This window comes from Microcaecilia unicolor, chromosome 4 (assembly GCF_901765095.1).
Source record: "Microcaecilia unicolor chromosome 4, aMicUni1.1, whole genome shotgun sequence".
In the NCBI taxonomy this organism is placed as follows: domain Eukaryota; kingdom Metazoa; phylum Chordata; class Amphibia; order Gymnophiona; family Siphonopidae; genus Microcaecilia; species Microcaecilia unicolor.
In genome coordinates, this window is record NC_044034.1 from 251,098,213 (window position 1) to 251,118,290 (window position 20,078).

The 20,078-nt window shown below is 47.2% G+C and overlaps 1 protein-coding gene across 2 annotated transcripts in view; it reads right to left on the bottom strand.

Moving 5' to 3' along the window:
• LOC115469104 (lysozyme g-like) overlaps window positions 1-20,078 on the bottom strand; it is a 49,123-nt gene that overhangs the window by 14,704 nt on the left and 14,341 nt on the right. The window contains exons 2-4 of one of the 2 annotated variants that reach the window (XM_030201412.1): window positions 18,330-18,416; window positions 14,054-14,250; window positions 8,754-8,892 (exon numbers count right to left, since the gene is read on the bottom strand). In XM_030201412.1, the coding sequence (XP_030057272.1) occupies window positions 8,754-8,892; window positions 14,054-14,250; window positions 18,330-18,416 (423 nt within the window). Of the gene's footprint in view, window positions 1-8,753; window positions 8,893-14,053; window positions 14,251-18,329; window positions 18,420-20,078 lie in introns of both variants that reach the window. The other variant, XM_030201411.1, reaches the window with a different exon arrangement.

The following is a 20,078-nucleotide window of genomic DNA, read 5'->3' on the forward strand; positions in this document are numbered from 1 at the left end:
AAGTCAATTATCTTATGTTCCAATAAGTGGTGCTTAGCTTCCGCCATCGTGTTGAATGTCTGCCAAGTGTCTTGTATCTGTACTCTCAACTTTGCTGGGTATTGCATTGCGAAACGTATCTTTTTTGCAACTAAAGCTGCACAAAGTGGATGATATTGTCTCCGCCGCTCCTGCACTTCAGTTGAGAAGTCCTGAAAAATTAAAATGTTTTTCCCATTGTATTTGAGCGAATCTCTCTTTAGTCTAAATCCTTGCAATATTTCTACTTTATGTCTATAATTCAGAATTTTCGCCACCACAACGCGCGGTCTGTTTTGATTCTCCATTTTCCGACCTACGCGGTGAGCCCTTTCTATTATCAAGGCGCCCATGGTATCCGTTGTAGCTAGTTCCTTAGATAGCCAATTTTCCAGCCATATTTCCAAATTTCGTTCGGGAAGGGATTCATCCAAATCCACAATGCGTATGTTGTTCCGGCGAGCGCGGTTTTCAAGATCCTCTAACTTTTTCGCCTGCTCGTTTAATTGTTGTTGTGTTGCGGCGAAGTCTGGGCCATAACTTCGGGTATCATCCTCTAATGCTGATATTCGGACCTCTGCATCCGCCACTCGCGTTTGTAATCCTTCGAGCCGCGCGTTAAAGCCCTCCAGTTTGCAGTCCAAAGCCGCCCACTTGGGTTCCCAGGCCTTTGCAATGGTCTAACTGTGCGTCAGTGAATTCTTTTGGCGCCGTCTCCCCCTCGTCGGCCATCTTGGGTTCACCTCCGCTCGATTTTGTTTTGTCTTTTTTAGTGGTTTTCTGCGCCATTCCTGTCGGAGTACTTCTCAAATATTTGTCCATATGGGTGAGTTAATTTGAGCCAGCGATAAAGTAAGGTAAAATTATGTATAATCATACCTGATAATTTTCTTTCCATTAATCATAGCTGATCAATCCATAGACTGGTGGGTTGTGTCCATCTACCAGCAGGTGGAGATAGAGAGCAAACTTTTGCCTCCCTATATGTGGTCATGTGCTGCCGGAAACTCCTCAGTATGTCGATATCAAAGCTCCATCCGCAGGACTCAGCACTTAGAGAATTACACCCACGAAGGGACACTCTGCCCAGCTCACCACCGCCGAAACGGGGGAGGGGAATTAACCCAGCTCATCCCCACACAAGTGGGGGAGGGGAATCCGTCCAGCTCATCCCCGCGGAGCGGGGGAGGGACACCACACCCGCCGATGCGGGGGGATCTGGCTTATCCTGCAACCGCAACCGCGGGAGGAGCTGACTGACCCTAACACCGCCGAAGCGGGAAGGGTACAAAGCTGCCCTACAGCCGCACGAAGCGGGAGGGAGTGCCGGCAGAATTTTAAGTCTCAATCCGGCCCCGTAAAACGGAGGGGAGAGGAATGCAGCAGCTCACTGTAACACAAACTCGTCTTAACTCTTGAAGAATCCAAGTGAAAAAACTTGAACACGAAGTCTTTCTGAAGTAACTGAAGACTAAACTTGAACCTGAAATGCAACCAGAATAAAAACAGTACAGATATCTGGGAGGGGCTATGGATTGATCAGCTATGATTAATGGAAAGAAAATTATCAGGTATGATTATACATAATTTTACCTTCCATATCATCAAGCTGATCAATCCATAGACTGGTGGGATGTACCGAAGCAGTACTCACCCAGGGCGGGACATTGAAATCCCTGACCTCAACACTGAAGCTCCAAACCGGGCCTCCGCCCGTGCAGCCACAGTCAAACGGTAATGCTTGGAGAATGTATGAGCCGAAGCCCAAGTTGCCGCCTTGCATATCTCTTCCAAGGAGACGGATCCGGCCTCTGCCATCGAGGTCGCCTGAGCTCTCGTGGAGTGAGCCTTCAGCTGGATAGGCGGCACCTTCCCTGCGGCCACATAAGCCGCTGCAATGGCTTCCTTGACCCATCTTGCCACTGTAGGCTTAGCAGCCTGCAGACCCTTACGAGGACCTGCAAACAGGACAAACAGATGATCCGATTTCCGGAAATCATTGGTCACTTCCAAGTATCTGATGATGACTCGTCTCACATCCAGATATTTAAGAGCAGAGTACTCCTCTGGGTAGTCCTCCCTACGAAAGGAAGGGAGACATAGCTGCTGATTCACATGGAAGCGAGAAACAATCTTGGGCAGGAAGGAAGGCACTGTGCGAACAGTCACTCCTGCCTCAGTGAACTGTAGAAAAGGCTCTCGACATGAGAGCGCCTGGAGCTCGGAAACTCTTCTGGCTGAAGTGATAGCCACCAAAAAGACTGCTTTCAACGTCAGGTCTTTCAGAGATGCCCTTGACAAGGGTTCAAACGGCGGCTTCTGCAATGCTCTTAGCACCAGGTTGAGATTCCACGCAGGCATCACTGAGTGCAGAGGAGGGCGCAGGTGATTAACCCCCTTGAGAAAGCGCACCACATCTGGCTGCGAAGCCAGGGAAGCACCCTTCAGGCGGCCCCTGAAGCAAGCCAGAGCCGCTACCTGGACCTTAAGGGAACTGAGCGACAGGCCTTTGTCCAGACCTTCTTGCAGGAACGTCAACACTGAAGAAATTGGAGCAGTGAAAGGAGAAAGAGAGCCTGCTTCACACCACGCTGCAAAGATACGCCAAACCCTGGCGTAAGCAGTAGAAGTAGAGCGTTTCCTCGCTCTCAGCATAGTGGCGATGACCTTGTCTGAGAAGCCCTTCTTCCTCAGACGCTGCCGCTCAATAGCCAGGCCGTAAGACCAAAAGGGGAGGGATCCTCCATCACCACGGGACCCTGATGTAACAGGCCCTGCTCCACTGGCAACCGCAGAGGATCGTCGACTGAGAGTCTGATCAAGTCCGCATACCAGGGACGCCTGGGCCAATCCGGACCCACCAGGATTATCCTGCCGGGATGCTTTGCCACCCGGTCTAGTACCCTGCCCAACATGGGCCAGGGCGGGAACACATAGAGAAGCTCTTGTGTCGGCCATTGTTGGAGAAGAGCATCTACTCCCAGGGATCGAGGGTCCCGTCCTCTGCTGAAGAAGCGCGGCACTTGGCAATTGGCCGATGACGCCATCAGATCTAGGCTCGGCTGGCCCCAGCGCTTCGTGATGTCCAAGAACGCCTGAGCAGATAGCTGCCACTCTCCGGGCTCCAAGGTATGGCGACTGAGAAAGTCCGCCTTGACATTCATGACTCCGGCAATGTGGGCCGCTGACAGCTGTTCCAGGTTCGCTTCCGCCCACTGGCATAGACTCATAGCTTCCTTGGCTAGAGGGGCGCTCTTGGTACCTCCCTGGCGGTTGACATAGGCCACAGCCGTGGCATTGTCCGACAGGACCCGTACAGGCTTGAACACCAGTACCGGGATGAACTCCAAAAGCGCCAACCGAATGGCTCTGAGTTCCAGGAGGTTGATAGACCACTTTGCCTCTGCAGGAGACCAGAGCCCCTGCGCTGTCCTTCCCAAGCAGTGGGCTCCCCAGCCCGATAACGAGGCGTCCGTCGTGACGACAATCCACTCTGGGGACACCAGAGGCATTCCCGCAGACAACTTGTCTGTCTGCATCCACCAGCTCAGCGCCTTGCGCACTGCTGGATCCAAGGGAAGACGCACCGCATAATCCTCCGACATCGGAGTCCAGCGCTGCAGCAGAGAGTGTTGTAGTGGTCTCATATGAGCCCTGGCCCAGGGCACTACTTCCATCGTGGCCGTCATAGAGCCCAACAGCTGCACATAGTCCCAAGCCCGAAGAGGAGAGGCTACTAGGAACTGGTCCACCTGAGCCTGAAGCTTGACAATCCGATTGACTGGCAGGAACACTCTGCCCACTTGGGTGTCGAATCGAACTCCCAGATACTCCAGGGACTGAGTCGGGCGCAGCTGGCTCTTCTCCCAGTTGATGATCCATCCCAGGGAGCTCAAAAGAGCAACTACCCGGTCCACAGCTTTGCCGCACTCTGCATAAGAGGGGGCTCGGATCAACCAGTCGTCCAGATAAGGATGGACTTGTACTCCTTCCTTTCGCAGGAAGGCCGCTATGACCACCATTACCTTGGAAAAGGTCCGCGGAGCAGTAGCCAACCCGAACGGGAGGGCTCTGAACTGGAAGTGTCGGCCCAGGACTGCAAAACGCAGAAAGCGTTGATGAGGAGGCCAGATGGGAATATGCAGGTACGCTTCCTTGATGTCCAAGGATGCCAGGTACTCCCCTGCCTTCACTGCCGCTATAACAGAGCGGAGAGTCTCCATGCGAAAGTGCCGCACTTTCAAGGCCCGATTGACCCCTTTGAGGTCGAGGATAGGCCGGACAGAACCTCCTTTCTTTGGTACCACAAAGTAAATGGAGTAACGCCCCTTGCCAAGCTGACTTTCTGGCACCGGAACGACCGCACCCAGGCGGATCAGATTGTCCAAAGTCTGCTGCACTGCCACAGCTTTGACCGGAGACTTGCAGGGAGAGAGTACAAACCCGTCTCTTAAGGGTCGGCAGAACTCTAGCTTGTAGCCGTCTCTGATGACTTCCAGCACCCAAGCGTCTGAAGTTATTGTGGTCCACTCGCCCAGAAACGAGGACAGCCGTCCTCCAATCTGCACTGGGGCGTGGACCAATACCCCGTCATTGGGTACGAGACCCTGGGGGAGGACCGGAGGGAGCACCTCCGGGACGGCGGTCTCTGCGAAAGGAATGCTGCTTGGGGGAGAAATTCCTCTTAAAGGAAGAGGGGGCAGAAGCACCCGACCTGCCCGGGCGGTACCGACGGGCTTCCTGAAACCGTCCTCTGGAGGTACCGGGACGAGCACTAGCCCGAGCCCTGACCTCCGGTAACTTCTTGCCCTTAGACGTGCCGAGATCAGTCACGATTTTGTCCAGCTCGACCCCAAAGAGCAGCTTGCCTTTAAAAGGCAATCTAGCCAGGCGGGATTTTGAGGCGTGGTCAGCAGACCAATGTTTCAGCCAAAGCCACCGCCGCGCAGAGACAGTCTGAGCCATGCCTTTAGCTGAGGCTCTCAATACATCATACAGCAAGTCTGCCAAATAGGCTAAGCCCGATTCCAGGGCTGGCCAATCATTCCTCAAGAAATGATCCGAGGGGGAAGCCCGCTGCACCATAGTCAGGCACGCCCTGGCCACATAGGAGCCGCAAACTGAGGCCTGCAAACTTAAAGCAGCCGCCTCAAAGGACGACCTTAAGGCCGCCTCCAATCTCCTGTCTTGGGCGTCCTTTAGGGCCGTGCCACCTTCCACCGGCAATGCCGTTTTCTTAGTCACCGCAGTGATTAAAGAATCCACGGTAGGCCACAGATAGGCCTCACGTTCACTCACAGCCAAAGGATAGAGGCGGGACATAGCCCTAGCCACTTTAAGGCTCGCTTCTGGGACATCCCATTGAGCCGAAATTAAGGTGTGCATGGCAACATGCACGTGGAAGGTTCTAGGCGGGCGCTTAGTCCCCAGCATAATGGCAGAGCCAACAGGGGCTGAGGGAGAGACGTCCTCCGGAGAGGATATCTTCAAAGTGTCCATGGCCTGTAACAACAGGTTGGGCAAATCCTCCGGGCGAAAAAGCCGCGCTGCAGAGGGGTCATCCGCTCCAGCCGAGCGGGGATCCGTCTCCTCCAAGGAATCCGCAAAGGACCGTTGGGAGACCTCAGACACGCTGCCCTCATCTACATCGGAGGAGACAAATTCCTCCAAGGCCTGGGAATCAACCCGAGGGCGTTTACCTCTGGGAACCTCAACCTCTTTACCAGAGGAGGGAGCGGGGGCAGCGTTGTGCATGAGGAAGGCCCGATGCAGCAGCAAAACAAACTCGGGGGAGAAACCCCCCAGACTGTGCACCTCCGCAGCCTGGGCAACAGCCCTAGGCGCGCTCTCAACCGGCGCTCGCAATAGCGGGGGAGAGACATGCTGCGCATCCAAAATGGCGTCCGGCGCGAAACTCCGCGAAGGAGCCGCGCGGGAAGAACGGCTCTTAACTTTAGCCGCTTCTGTGCCGTCGCCCAAATTAAGGGCGTTCATGGCATTAATGTCTCCAACCTCAAGGGCGGCCCAAGAAGAAGCCGTCCGAGCCGCGTGGCCGGCCAAGATGGCGGAGGCGAGGAGCGGGGGATGGGCGTTTATGGCGGGAAAAAACCGCCACGCCGGAGGAAGGACCGGGACATGCATCGGTCGCGAAACTGTCACCCACCAAGGGCGAATCCGGCTTGAAGACCCCCGCATCCCCTCTAGAAGCGCTCGAGCGACCCGGGGAGCGACCCTTTGCGCCCTCGCCCTCCGACGCCATGAGCCACGAGGAGAAGAATCGGGGAACCCCCGCCCGCTATAAAAAGGTAAAATTACCTGCTGTCCGCTCCGAGTTGTAACGACCTGGTGTCTCAGTGAGTAGCTGCAATAGACGCTTAAATAAACGTCGAAATAAACGCCTTTAAGGCCGTTCAAAAAAATTTTTTTTTTTTTTTTTTTTTTTCTTTTTAACGGAGCCAGCGGGAGGGGGGAGAAAAGGAGGGACCTGGCACCACCAGGTTTGCACTTGCTCAAAAGAGCCCTCAACCCCAGGCACTCAACAAAACCTAAAAATTAGGCTTGGAGGCCTAGCCAGAGCTGCTGCTGTGTGTGACCACCACCTGCTGAGATAGAGAACATACTGAGGAGTTTCCGGCAGCACATGACCACATATAGGGAGGCAAAAGTTTGCTCTCTATCTCCACCTGCTGGTAGATGGACACAACCCACCAGTCTATGGATTGATCAGCTTGATGATATGGAAGGTAGATTTCTAAGTTTTCCCCGTGTGGCGGGATGGGGGCTCCGGAGCTCTCGCCAGCTGCTGCTATCTAGCTCATGGCACCCACGTGACCCCCCAGTGTAGTAAATTTAAAACAAATCAGGGAAAATTTTCTTCACCTAACGTATAATTAAACTCTGGAATTCGTTGCCGGAGAAAGTTGTGAAGGCGGTTAGCTTAGCAGAGTTTTAAAAGGGGTTGGACGGTTTCCTAAAGGACAAGTCCATAAACCGCTACTAAATGGACTTGGGAAAAATCCACAATTCCGGGAATAACATGTATAGAATGTTTGTACGTTGGGAAGCTTGCCAGGTGCCCTTGGCCTGGATTGGCCGCTGTCGTGGACAGGATGCTGGGCTCGATGGACCCTTGGTCTTTTCCCAGTATGGCATTACTTATGTACTTATGCTTCACAGTGATAGCACAGATTAAAATATACAGACCTCCAACAACTCCTTACTACTCGATGGGATAGTAAGAGCAGTTTACTTTTTGTCAGGCTAAGCGCTATATTCAATCATTGAATGCCAACAACCTAAAAAAAGCAAACCGGGAAGAAAATGTGGACTGTTTCAATTCAGTATCACCAGAAAGTAAGTCTAACTTTGGAATACACAGGGCCTTAGGTTTTTTGGGAGAATTTAAAGATTTTATGGACCTGCAAGGGTGATGGGAGAAAGTCTTGGAATGTGGCATCTTGTCTTAGAGGGATCCCTAGTTCATTGTGCAGACTTTATGGAATGCCAGTTCCAAATAATACACAGAGCCTATTTTACACAATCTCAAATGTATAAAGCTGAGATTTTAAAACACCTTTATATTTAAAATACCACAGGGAAGACCTACCACTCCCTTTAGCATTGTCCATGTATTTACTCTTTTTGGACAAGCATTGCCAATTATCTGAGCCCGTTGCTTCATCAATAACTTAATGTCATCTCAGTGATGTTTCTGCTTGAAATACCAGATAAGCTTAATGTCACTTGGAAGGGCAAGAAAGTATTAGTTCAGAAGACAGGCTTGGTGGGTAAAAAAAAATGCATATTGCAATTTTGAGTACATCCTGAGCCCTCCACACTTATGGAGAGTGATGCTTTAATATTGTGTTTTCAATGGCAAAAAAAAGACAAGCAGATTCCCTGGAGTAATGCAGAGCTTGCCTGTCTCTCATTGAAAAAGTGATAACATAACAGCAACCCCTCCACTGGCAGACTGTATTTGGAGGACTTCCACTCAGCTTAAAGGGAAGAGTGGGCTCAATTTAATATCCTGGTGATGTAGGAGGCAAGGGCACATCTCACCCATAAATATAAAAACAAATTTTGGTATGGGAACCCTACATACTATCTCTCCCCCCGAAAGCTAGAAGTTTGATGTTGAACCAGATGTTATAACAACGGAAGATGCCAGACCTCCATCAGCTATGCCATGTTCATTCCTCTTAGTCATAAGTGAGATTGGAAGGGTTATTTTTTGGAGGGAGATTGGGGGGGGGGGGGGGGGGGAGAGAACTGGATATAAGGGACAGGTAGAAGTTTCTTGGAGATGGAAGGTCACAGGAACCCAGAACTCTCATCTTTATAAAGTTTGATACTCTACTGTACTTGAGAAAAAAAGATAGAGGGTTGATTTACCCTCTCTCTTTTTTGACGCTGAGAAATACTTAAAATTGTATTGTTGTTTCTTGCTCTTGTTATTATGAAATAATTACAAAAGTGTTTTATGTTAAAATATTACACAGTTAAATGCACAGCTGATGAAGTAGATATCTGGATCTATTTTGCTTTGACTTCAGGTGCTATTTTACTGCTCCCGTTGACCACCTAGTTTTGCTAAAGGTTAAGTCAGCCACAGAGAAATTAAAACAGATTTGAATCACCACATACATATATCATGCAAACTAAGCTGATGATCTGTTCAAATACTGCCCCTTTTGCTACTATTTAGTGCATTACCTTCTCCACCAAATACCTACCTTTCAGCTGCTGCTCTGCTGTCCAGTCTGGAAATTTGTCTCCGATTGCATTGATCATATAAATTAGAATATTTGTAGCTTGTGTAAGGTGCTCTACACTATCCCATTCTCCTTCTAGCTTATGCCATCGTTTGTCAACCTAGGAAAAAAATAAATATTTAAAGCTCAAGATAAAAATGTGTGTGTTTGGATAAATTAAAGGAAAACAAAGAAATAAAACCTTTTTTTTTAATTAGTTGCACATCTTTTCACTCAGTATAGAAGGTACCTCATTATTTTACCTCATTTTGACAACCAACTGAACAGAACTGGGACATCACTGCTAAGAATATGCAACACAAATAAGCCATACTGAAATAAGTATTTGGTTTATTATTTTAGTCCTGTTTTGCAAAAACTAAAAAAAGGTGGTAGAATGCCTGCCTTTCTGTCTATATTTGCTGCATGTGCATGTGTTGCTGAAAGAATAGCAACAGGGCTTCCAATCCTGCCACCTGAAGGACTGGGATCAATTGTGACACAAACATTTGAAGTGCCAGCAGTCTTCCCAACTAAGTTGAAGAGAGGACCTGAAGTGGAACAGGGCATGTTCATATCCACTCGCACAACATATATTCACATCCATTGTACATACAGTGGGGGAAATAAGTATTTGATCCCTTGCTGATTTTGTAAGTTTGCCCACTGACAAAGACATGAGCAGCCCATAATTGAAGGGTAGGTTATTGGTAACAGTGAGAGATAGCACATCACAAATTAAATCCGGAAAATCACATTGTGGAAAGTATATGAATTTATTTGCATTCTGCAGAGGGAAATAAGTATTTGATCCCCCACCAACCAGTAAGAGATCTGGCCCCTACAGACCAGGTAGATGCTCCAAATCATCTCGTTACCTGCATGACAGACAGCTGTCGGCAATGGTCACCTGTATGAAAGACACCTGTCCACAGACTCAGTGAATCAGTCAGACTCTAACCTCTACAAAATGGCCAAGAGCAAGGAGCTGTCTAAGGATGTCAGGGACAAGATCATACACCTGCACAAGGCTGGAATGGGCTACAAAACCATCAGTAAGACGCTGGGCGAGAAGGAGACAACTGTTGGTGCCATAGTAAGAAAATGGAAGAAGTACAAAATGACTGTCAATCGACAAAGATCTGGGGCTCCACGCAAAATCTCACCTCGTGGGGTATCCTTGATCATGAGGAAGGTTAGAAATCAGCCTACAACTACAAGGGGGGAACTTGTCAATGATCTCAAGGCAGCTGGGACCACTGTCACCACGAAAACCATTGGTAACACATTACGACATAACGGATTGCAATCCTGCAGTGCCCGCAAGGTCCCCCTGCTCCGGAAGGCACATGTGACGGCCCGTCTGAAGTTTGCCAGTGAACACCTGGATGATGCCGAGAGTGATTGGGAGAAGGTGCTGTGGTCAGATGAGACAAAAATTGAGCTCTTTGGCATGAACTCAACTCGCCGTGTTTGGAGGAAGAGAAATGCTGCCTATGACCCAAAGAACACCGTCCCCACTGTCAAGCATGGAGGTGGAAATGTTATGTTTTGGGGGTGTTTCTCTGCTAAGGGCACAGGACTACTTCACCGCATCAATGGGAGAATGGATGGGGCCATGTACCGTACAATTCTGAGTGACAACCTCCTTCCCTCCGCCAGGGCCTTAAAAATGGGTCGTGGCTGGGTCTTCCAGCACGACAATGACCCAAAACATACAGCCAAGGCAACAAAGGAGTGGCTCAGGAAGAAGCACATTAGGGTCATGGAGTGGCCTAGCCAGTCACCAGACCTTAATCCCATTGAAAACTTATGGAGGGAGCTGAAGATGCGAGTTGCCAAGCGACAGCCCAGAACTCTTAATGATTTAGAGATGATCTGCAAAGAGGAGTGGACCAAAATTCCTCCTGACATGTGTGCAAACCTCATCATCAACTACAGAAGACGTCTGACCGCTGTGCTTGCCAACAAGGGTTTTGCCACCAAGTATTAGGTCTTGTTTGCCAGAGGGATTAAATACTTATTTCCCTCTGCAGAATGCAAATAAATTCATATACTTTCCACAATGTGATTTTCCGGATTTAATTTGTGATGTGCTATCTCTCACTGTTACCAATAACCTACCCTTCAATTATGGGCTGCTCATGTCTTTGTCAGTGGGCAAACTTACAAAATCAGCAAGGGATCAAATACTTATTTCCCCCACTGTACACTCGCAATCACATGTACTTTTGCAGTTACATGTTGGGTGAGGGTGCCGCGTACAATACAGGTGTGTTCTATAGATAATGCGGACGACGTTAACTGCAAGTGGACCACAAATTGTTTTTGTGAAAGTCTTGCCTGATTACCAAGAAATGTATTCTACTTCAATGGATGGATACAATCAGAACCTCCGATAGTTCCCTTATGGAGGAATCAAATGCATGAATTGCCGAGAATGGAAAGATCATCTGCACGTCGAGCTGGGGAAAAAGCTACAGTTGAGGAGCCATTTTACTAAGCCATGTAGGCACCTACGCACGCCCAACAAGTTAGAACTACTGCCTGGCTATCGCGTGGTCCTGGCGGCAGTGGCGTTCCTAGGCTGGCTGACACCCGGGGCGGATCGCCGATGCGCCCCCCCGGGTGCATTTTTACCTACTTGGGGGGGGGGGGGGGGGGGTGAAACGCGCCTGTCTGCTCCGAGTCCGCTCGTTCCCTGCTGCTCCCTCTGCCCCAGAACAGGAAGTAACCTGTTCCGCGCAGAAGGAGCAGCAGGGAGGGAACGAGCAGACTAGGCCAACAGGTGCGCGGCACCCCCCCCCCCCCCCAGCGGTGTGCACCCGGGGTGGACCGCCCCCACCTTGATACGCCACTGCCTGGCGGTAATTTCATTTTGTACATGCATCCAGTAGGTGCGCTGGAAATTTTCCGGCATGTGGCGCTAACCAGGCGGTAATCGGCATTGAACACTTGCTGATGATTACCGCCCAATTAATGTGCAAGACCTTACTGATAAGGTTTCAGGCCCAAAATGGACATGTGGCAAATTTTCATTTTGCCGCACATCCATTTTCGGCCCCCCCCCCCCCAAATTTTTTTTAAAGGCCTTTTTTGCAGGTGCGCTGAAAAATGGACCTGCACACGCCCAATACACACATCTACACCAGCCCAGGCCACTTTTTGGTGCACCTTAGTAAAAGGACCCCTAAGTTTTTAAAGATCTGGGACCCCTTTTTGAATTCTGTGACAGTGTGGTTAAGTAGTACACACTGTTAAATCGCTTTCAACAAAATAAGGGGGCCGATACTAAGGTGCACTAAAGGATTTAATGTACACCAATGATTAGCGTTCGCTAAATGATTTTTTTAAAAACCCATTATATTCCTATGGGCATCTTATTTAGCGCACGCTATTAATCATTAGTACATGCTAAATCTATTAGCAAACCTTGGTAAAAAGGAACCTATGGTTGTGATGATTTATTATGGTGTTAGAAGGGGGTGGGACTTAGAGTGGGATTTTGATAACAGAAAAATGAAAAGCTATGACTTACCAAAGGCAGCGCTTAGCCTTACACAGTGAAACATCACATCTTTAAAGAAAATAGCCAGCGATTATGAATTAAATATCTGCTTACCATGTAAATATCTAAAACAAGTTTTGAGAAAATTAAACAACCTGCACTTGCTATGGTTTGTTATTTAAATAATGTCAGTGCCGACATGACAGCGAAATGAATATCATTACCGTTCTTTTCACCATTATCACCAAGAGTTTGTTTTTGCTGTTTTGATCTTACTTGTATGGCAGTCCTGTGTTTTGGTGTCTTTGTAGTCTGGATTTATTTTTATTTTCTAAGAATATTTGTCCTTCGTGCTTTAATGGTGTACGGTCTTCATTTTCTCATCAGCCCATTTTCCATCAAGCATTGTTTCACTGGCCTTCAGTAGAACTCTTCTAACATTAGTTCACTGACCAGGTACACAGTTACTCAATATTGTTACACTCTGGTCACAGTTGGTCCCAAATCGTTCCTTCAACTACACAGATTGTGTTTTCACTTTCTTTTCTTGCATCTCTCACTGTTGGATCTCACTGATTTTTACCACATATCACTAGATCATGTTAATTTCTCTCTCCGTTTTGCTCTTTCAGTATGTCATATATGGGTTTCTGAGACTATATTCCCAGTCTAAGTTGTTCTTAGTGTTACATCAACCTGAAGTTTACTGTTATATCAACCTGAATGCTTTGCGTACGCTTCTCTCCTTTTAATAAGGTCTATTCTGTAGTCTACATTCGTTGCAGGTGGGATGAGTCTGGATAGGTCTAGTAGGACTCAAGAAAAGGAAGTTAGCAGGTAAGGTAAAAACAAATTTCAACTTCCTTATCATACTGCTAGACCAGTCTAGATGAATGGGATGTACCAAAGCTCCAAAGAACCTGGGTGGGTTGAAGATCTGGCCAGGAACTACACACACACTCTTCAAAGTGACAACACTGAACCTGATGATCCTCATAGTGATGGATGACCAAGGAACAGTGGTGCCAAAGAGAATATATATAGTCCCTAGTCCCAAGTACTGCTGTGCTGGGACCTACTGGAAGAGGTGCCCGTGCTGTCATCTAGAAAGGTCTAAAATTGCTGAACCCAACAGAAATAAGAAAGCCAAAGGGGGAAAAAAAAAAAAGCTTACACGGTTTCACTCCTCTGCTGATGGCCAAGTGGGGGAGCCTGACCTGCAAAAATACTAAGCCTGGGCATTGAAGCCCGAGTCCACAAAAGCAAAGACCAGGCTGGGCATCATCCTATTAAAACCACTGTAAAAACTGAGCCCAGCCAGCATTAAATGGAAGAGTACCCAAATATCAAGACCCTCTAGTCTGAGAAATCTGAACCCCAGAGGAGTACTGTTTAAAGTGTCTAAATCCAATAGATTACTCTGTTGCTTTTGGAATTCCATTGGCTGACTGCTCCTCCCTTGGTTGGTCTGTCTCTCTGCTCCTGTGTGTCAAGGTCTTTCTCAATTGCTCTTGTAGGTAGACTTAATGCCCTGCATTGTGTGTGTTTTGTCTTTTTGCTTAGTTGTATTTTATTGTTGGACAAAATTAATGACAAAAAAAAAATAAAACCTTGAATTCTATAGAAATTCTGCAGTGCTTCTCCTTAAGGGGATTTCTAGCTTAGCCCAACTCCAAAAGTTAAGCCCAGCTCCTATTAGTGGTAAAAAGCAACAAACAGAACAAATGACATCTATTCTTTTAAGAAGAAAACAGCTTTCAATCTGTCAAAATACCTGCATCAAGCCAAAAGCATTTCCATAATCACCCCATCCATCATCCAGTCCTGTTCCTGCACGGGACTCACGAGAGATGATACCTGCTATCACAGCTCCATCTATGCCCAAGTCTTCAGCAACAGTTTCAATATCTTCCTTATAGTTGTCCATATACGGCAAGTCAGTTTTAGCCATTCGTTCAGAGGCTTTAACTCCTACAGTCAGTGTAGAATTCAAACGTTATTAGTGTGGCATAATTGGATTACTTGTTCCTCTTTTAACAAAACTAGGAGTAGAACATAATCAAAAAAGTATAATCATCGGCTTTTAGAAATTGTGGTTTTCCTGATTTATATAAAGCAACACATGATAGAAGGAAAAAATTCCTTCGTGCGTCCCAGGAGGCTCGCACTCTTCGGATGCAACATGTGATACACATAGATATGTCTTTTTTGAGTTTTCACAGCTTCAGAGAAAAGAGGTCCATTCCAACAGAGGAAACATAAATAGAGGACAGTGGACTGCAAATGTACTTAATGGATTAGTTTGGACTTTCATAGAGAAACGGGGTAGGCCCAGATTTTTCCTTTAATTCCTTTTCTATCTTGGATTCTCTCCTAGATTTGTTTTAGTTCTAATTTTGAGACTGGGAGAATAGGCATCCAAATGGTAGATGACGTTTAATGTGAGCAAGTACAAAGTGATGCATGAGGGAAAGAGGAACCCGAATTATAGTTATGTGATGCAAGGTTCCACATTAGGAGTTACCAACCAGGAAAGGGATCTAAGTGTCGTCACCGATATGTTGAAACCCTCTGCTCAGAGTGTAACGGCGGCGGCTAAGAAAGCAAACAGAATGTTAGGAAAGGAATAGAAAGCAAAATGAGAAGGTTATAATGCCTTTGTCTAGTGCCATGGTGTGACCAAACCTTGAATACTGTTTGCAATTCTGGTCACTGCATCTCAAAAAAAGATGTAGCGGAATTAGACAAGGTACGGAGAAGGGCGACAAAAATGATAAAGGGGATGGGATGATTTCTCTAAGAGGAAAGGCTAAAGCAGCTAGGGTTCTTTAGCGTGGAAAAAAAGACGGCTGAGGGGAGATATGATAGAGGTCTATAAAATAAGTGGAGTGGAACAGGTAGACATGAATCGCTTGTTTACTCTTTTCAAAAATACTAGGACTATGGGGCATGCAGTGAAGCTACTAAATAGTAAATTTAAAACAAACCGAAGAAAACATTTCTTCGCTCAACGTGTAATTAAACTCTGGAATTTGTTGCCAGAGGATGTGGAAAAAGCAGTTAACTTAGTAGGGTTTTAAAAAGTTTTGGATAATTTCCTAAAAGAAAAGTCCACAAGCCATTATTAAGATGGACTTGGGAAAATTTACTGCTTTTTCTAGGATAAGCAGCATAAAATCTGTTTTACTGTTCTGAGAGCCTGACAGGTACTTGTGACATGGATTGGCCACTGTTGTAAACAGGATATTGGGTTTGTCGATATGTCTCAGTATGGCAACACTTTATTTTGTTATGAGTCAGACCATAGTCTGTTGAACCTAGCATAAAGCTTCTAACCAACAGTGGCCAATTCGGATCCCAAGCAGCTGGCAGATCCCAAAAAGTAGATATTCCTGTGCAATGCCAGCTTTTAAGAATGCAGTAATTCTTGGTAGCAAAAATATTTAGTATGAATTAATAGTTTCAACAAAAACTTACAATGAAAAGTTGTTTGGGTTGAGTGACTTAAGCATATGGTACAAAATGTCTCAGTTTGTCCTTAGGAGCACTTGGCAGTTCAGTACAAGTTATAAAAACAGCCCAAAACTGTGGCTCTGCCCTATTGTTTCTCCATAAGTGGCTGCTTCCTTAAAGGCTGTGCTCTATAAAGTGTGTGTGTGGGGGGGGGGGGGGGGGGGGAAGATGTGTGGTTGATCAGTCCTACAGCTTGTTTTACTCCAAGTCCAAAAGTCTAACAGCTTTTTAAGACCCCATTTGAAGAATTTTCATAGGACTATCCTAGCCCTGAGAACCTAGCTCACTCAGAGTGCAACAGACCTTGGGAGGAAATGCAAGAGGCTTGAGTTCTTAAAGGAACCACACCACTTTAGCACATCAGTGCAAAACTCCCACTGGCAAGTAATTCTGTCTTCACATATTCTCACTGCTCTCTAACAGCATGACCCTGGAGAAGGACTAGTCTGCAGGCAGGGTTCATAGAGAGAAGAAACTCTTACGAAGCACAGAAAACCAAAGGTTTGCATCTTTTGGGGGCAGAGTACTGAGAGTTACAGCATCCATTTCAGAAATCTGATACGGTGCTACTGCTATGATGTGTGCATCTGAATACTGGGGGAAAGGAGAGATTGAGGGGCTCATGTGTTAGCTAGGTAATGCTATATCCCAGTCACAGGAAACAGCAAATTATGTTTCTTTCTATGACAGTTACATTATTTACATTTGCCTCAGTCATGATGACTTCCAAGTCTGGAAATTTATTTCCTAGACTAAGACAAACAAACACAAAACAAGACCACAGCAGAGTGGATGAGAAAGGCTGGAGAGTGATTTGGCAGAAGAAACGCTAGATACTCTTATTGACAAATCGGAGACATAATTGCTTATTGGATGTGTGGATTTCTTTCCCAGGAAAGGTTCTCGATTGATTTTATATGGATCTAGTTTGTATCTAGACTTAAGATTTTTTACAGACTCCTGACCAAAGCCCTGTCCCTGAAACACGGTCGGTCCGTGTCATGTCACTTTGAAGATCTATAATGAAATCTTCAGCCTCTTTCATCCACTCCACTGGGTCTTGCTTGTGCTTGCTTTGTATGGAGTGTGAACTCTTACTTTTGTCCTGTTTGTTTACCTAGAATAGAAACATTTGTGCTCATAGCCTTCCAGAGTCCTCCTTCCCTTATCTGTGTCATCCCCCCCACCCCATGTTCTTTACAAACTATAGCATTTTTTAAAAAAATATTTCCTAAACACAGCCTGAAAGCTATTGAAGCGGTACACATCCAGGTACTACTACTACTATTTAGCATTTCTATAGCACTGCACAAACATAGAAGAAAGGCAGTCCCTGCTCAAAGAGCTTACAATCTAGTAGACAAAAAATAAAGCAAACAAATCAATTAATGTGTAGAGGAAAGAGGAGAGGAGGGTAGGTGGAGGCGAGTGGATACAAGTGGTTACGAGTCAAAAGCAATGATAAAGAGGTGGGCTTTCAATCTAGATTTAAAGATGGTCAAGGATGGGGCAAGACGTAGGGGCGTAAGGTACAGTAGGTATATTTCTGTCCCTAGAGAGTTCATAATCTGAGTCTGTGCCTGAGGCAATGGAGCATTAGCAGGCATAAGATAAAAAAACCCCATGCTGTTCTGAACAGCGCTGTAAAATTTAGTGCCAGATTAACAGCGTGGGGAAATAATGCCCCAGATGATCAGAGCTAACAGAATGCAAATTTAGGCGCGCACTATTAGCTCCGATGGGGTACTTCTGTGGGAGAATTGTGCTACAATCCTCCCCCAGAAGTTGTTTGATAAGTCTGGGCTGTCAAAAAAAAAAAAAAAAAAAAAAAAGGCCTGGACTTGTCAAATTGTCAAAGAGTAAAACAAGGACTGCAGGCCTGGTGGACCTCCAGACCCCCCCACAGCATCCTGGGATAACCTGGGCGAGGCTTCAGTACCATGTAAGGGGGGGGGGGGGGGTCTGTAAGCATGCTGGACAGAGCTCCCCATTCCAACCCAATGCTCTGCAAAACCTAATGCCAGCTCTGAGCTGGCCTAGGATTTGCTGCAGGAGCAGCACCAATGTTTGGCTCATGGCCCGCTGAACATTGGAGAGGAATACCTAATGCCTTGTCTAGCATGCATTTGCACATTACTTGCACTCAAGAGCCAGCAAGCTCATTGTTACACTCGCTCGCCAGCTCTGATCATAGGGCAAAGGCAAATGCGGGTGTTAGTCTGGCGCTAATGGACTCCACAGTTTGCCTTTGATCGTCAGCCAATAAGTGACTTGCTGAAGATCACAAGGAGCTGCAGTGGGATTCGAACAGAACTTCCCCGGTTCTAGCCCACTGCTCTAACCATTAGGCTACTCCTCCACAATAGTTGCGCTATGGAGGAGTTTTGTGGCTAATGAGGAAAGAACCCAACACTGAATAAAGGTGAGCCATTCTAGCTAGCTAAATAAATGCAAAAAAAAAAATGCAAGACCATAATTAGTATAGTATGTATTCATTTCAGTTCACCAAAACGAGTCAAGAAATAATGGGCACGTACCATTATACTTCAGATTGTCCCCTTTTGCAGTTTCCCAAGATGCTCCAGTGGTGTCCACATTCTCAATATCCCCATAGGATTTTGCAGCTACTGGAAAAGCAATTAAGTAAATTGAGATGTGTTGCAATTTCTATGGCAATTATTGCAAGTATGAAAAAAAAATAAGGGAAGGTTATATTAGCACCACGACAGTCAAGGTAAAATTATGTATCATACCTTATAATTTTCTTTCCATTAATCATAGCTGATCAATCCATAGACTGGTGGGTTGTGTCCATCTACCAGCAGGTGGAGATAGAGAGCAATCCTTTTGCCTCCCTATATGTGGTCATGTGCTGCCGGAAACTCCTCAGTATGTCGATATCAAAGCTCCATCCGCAGGACTCAGCACTTAGAGAATTACACCCACAAAGGGACACTCTGCCCAGCTCACCACCGCCGAAACGGGGGAGGGGAATCAACCCAGCTCATCCCCACACAAGTGGGGGAGGGGAATCCGTCCAGCTCATCCCCGCGGAGCGGGGGAGGGACACCACACCCGCCGATGCGGGGGGGGATCTGGCTTATCCTGCAACCGCAACCGCGGGAGGAGCTGACTGACCCTAACACCGCCGAAGCGGGAGGGAGCGCCGGCAGAATTTAGGTCTCAATCCAGCCCCGTAAAACGGAGGGGAGAGGAATGCAGCAGCTCACTGTAACACAAAATCGTCTCAACTCCTGAAGAATCCAATTGAAAAAACTTGAACACGAAGTCCTCCTGAACAGGAACTGAAGACTAAACTTGAACCTGAAATACAACCAGAATATAAACAGTACAGATATCTGGGAGGGACTATGGATTGATCAGCTATGATTAATGGAAAGAAAATTATCAGGTACAATACATAATTTTACCTTCCTTATCATCATGCTGATCAATCCATAGACTGGTGGGATGTACCGAAGCAGTACTCACCCAGGGCGGGACATAGCAATCCCTGACCGCAACACTGAAGCTCCAAACCGGGCCTCCACCCGAGCAGCCACAGTCAAGCGGTAATGTCTGGAGAAGGTATGAGCCGATGCCCAAGTTGCCGCCTTACAAATCTCTTCCAAGGAGACGGACCCAGCCTCTGCCATCGAGGCCGCCTGTGCTCTAGTGGAGTGAGCCTTCAGCTGGATAGACGGCACCTTCCCCGCGGCCACATAAGCCGCTGCAATGGTTTCCTTGACCCATCTTGCCACTGTAGGCTTGGCAGCCTGCAGACCCTTACGAGGACCTGCGAACAGCACAAACAGATGATCCGACTTGCGGAAATCATTGGTCACTTCCAAAGTATCTGATGACTCGTCTCACATCTAGATATTTGAGAGCAGAGAACTCCTCTGGGTAGTCCTCCCTACGAAAGGAGGGTAGACAGAGCTGCTGATTCACATGGAAGCAAGAAACAATTTTGGGCAGGAAGGAAGGCACTGTGCGAATTATCCGGCCCGGACGCTTTGCCACCCGGTCTAACACCCTGCCCAACATGGGCCAGGCGGGAACACATAGAGAAGCTCCTGTGTCGGCCACTGTTGGAGAAGAGCATCTACTCCTAGAGCTCGAGGGTTCTGTCCTCTGCTGAAAAAGCGTGGCACTTGGCGCTTTGTGATGTCCAAGAACGCCTGAGCAGATAGCTGCCACTCTCCTGGATCCAAGGTATGGCGACTGAGAAAGTCCGCCTTGAGATTCATGACGCCCGCAATGTGGGCCGCCGACAGCTGTTCCAG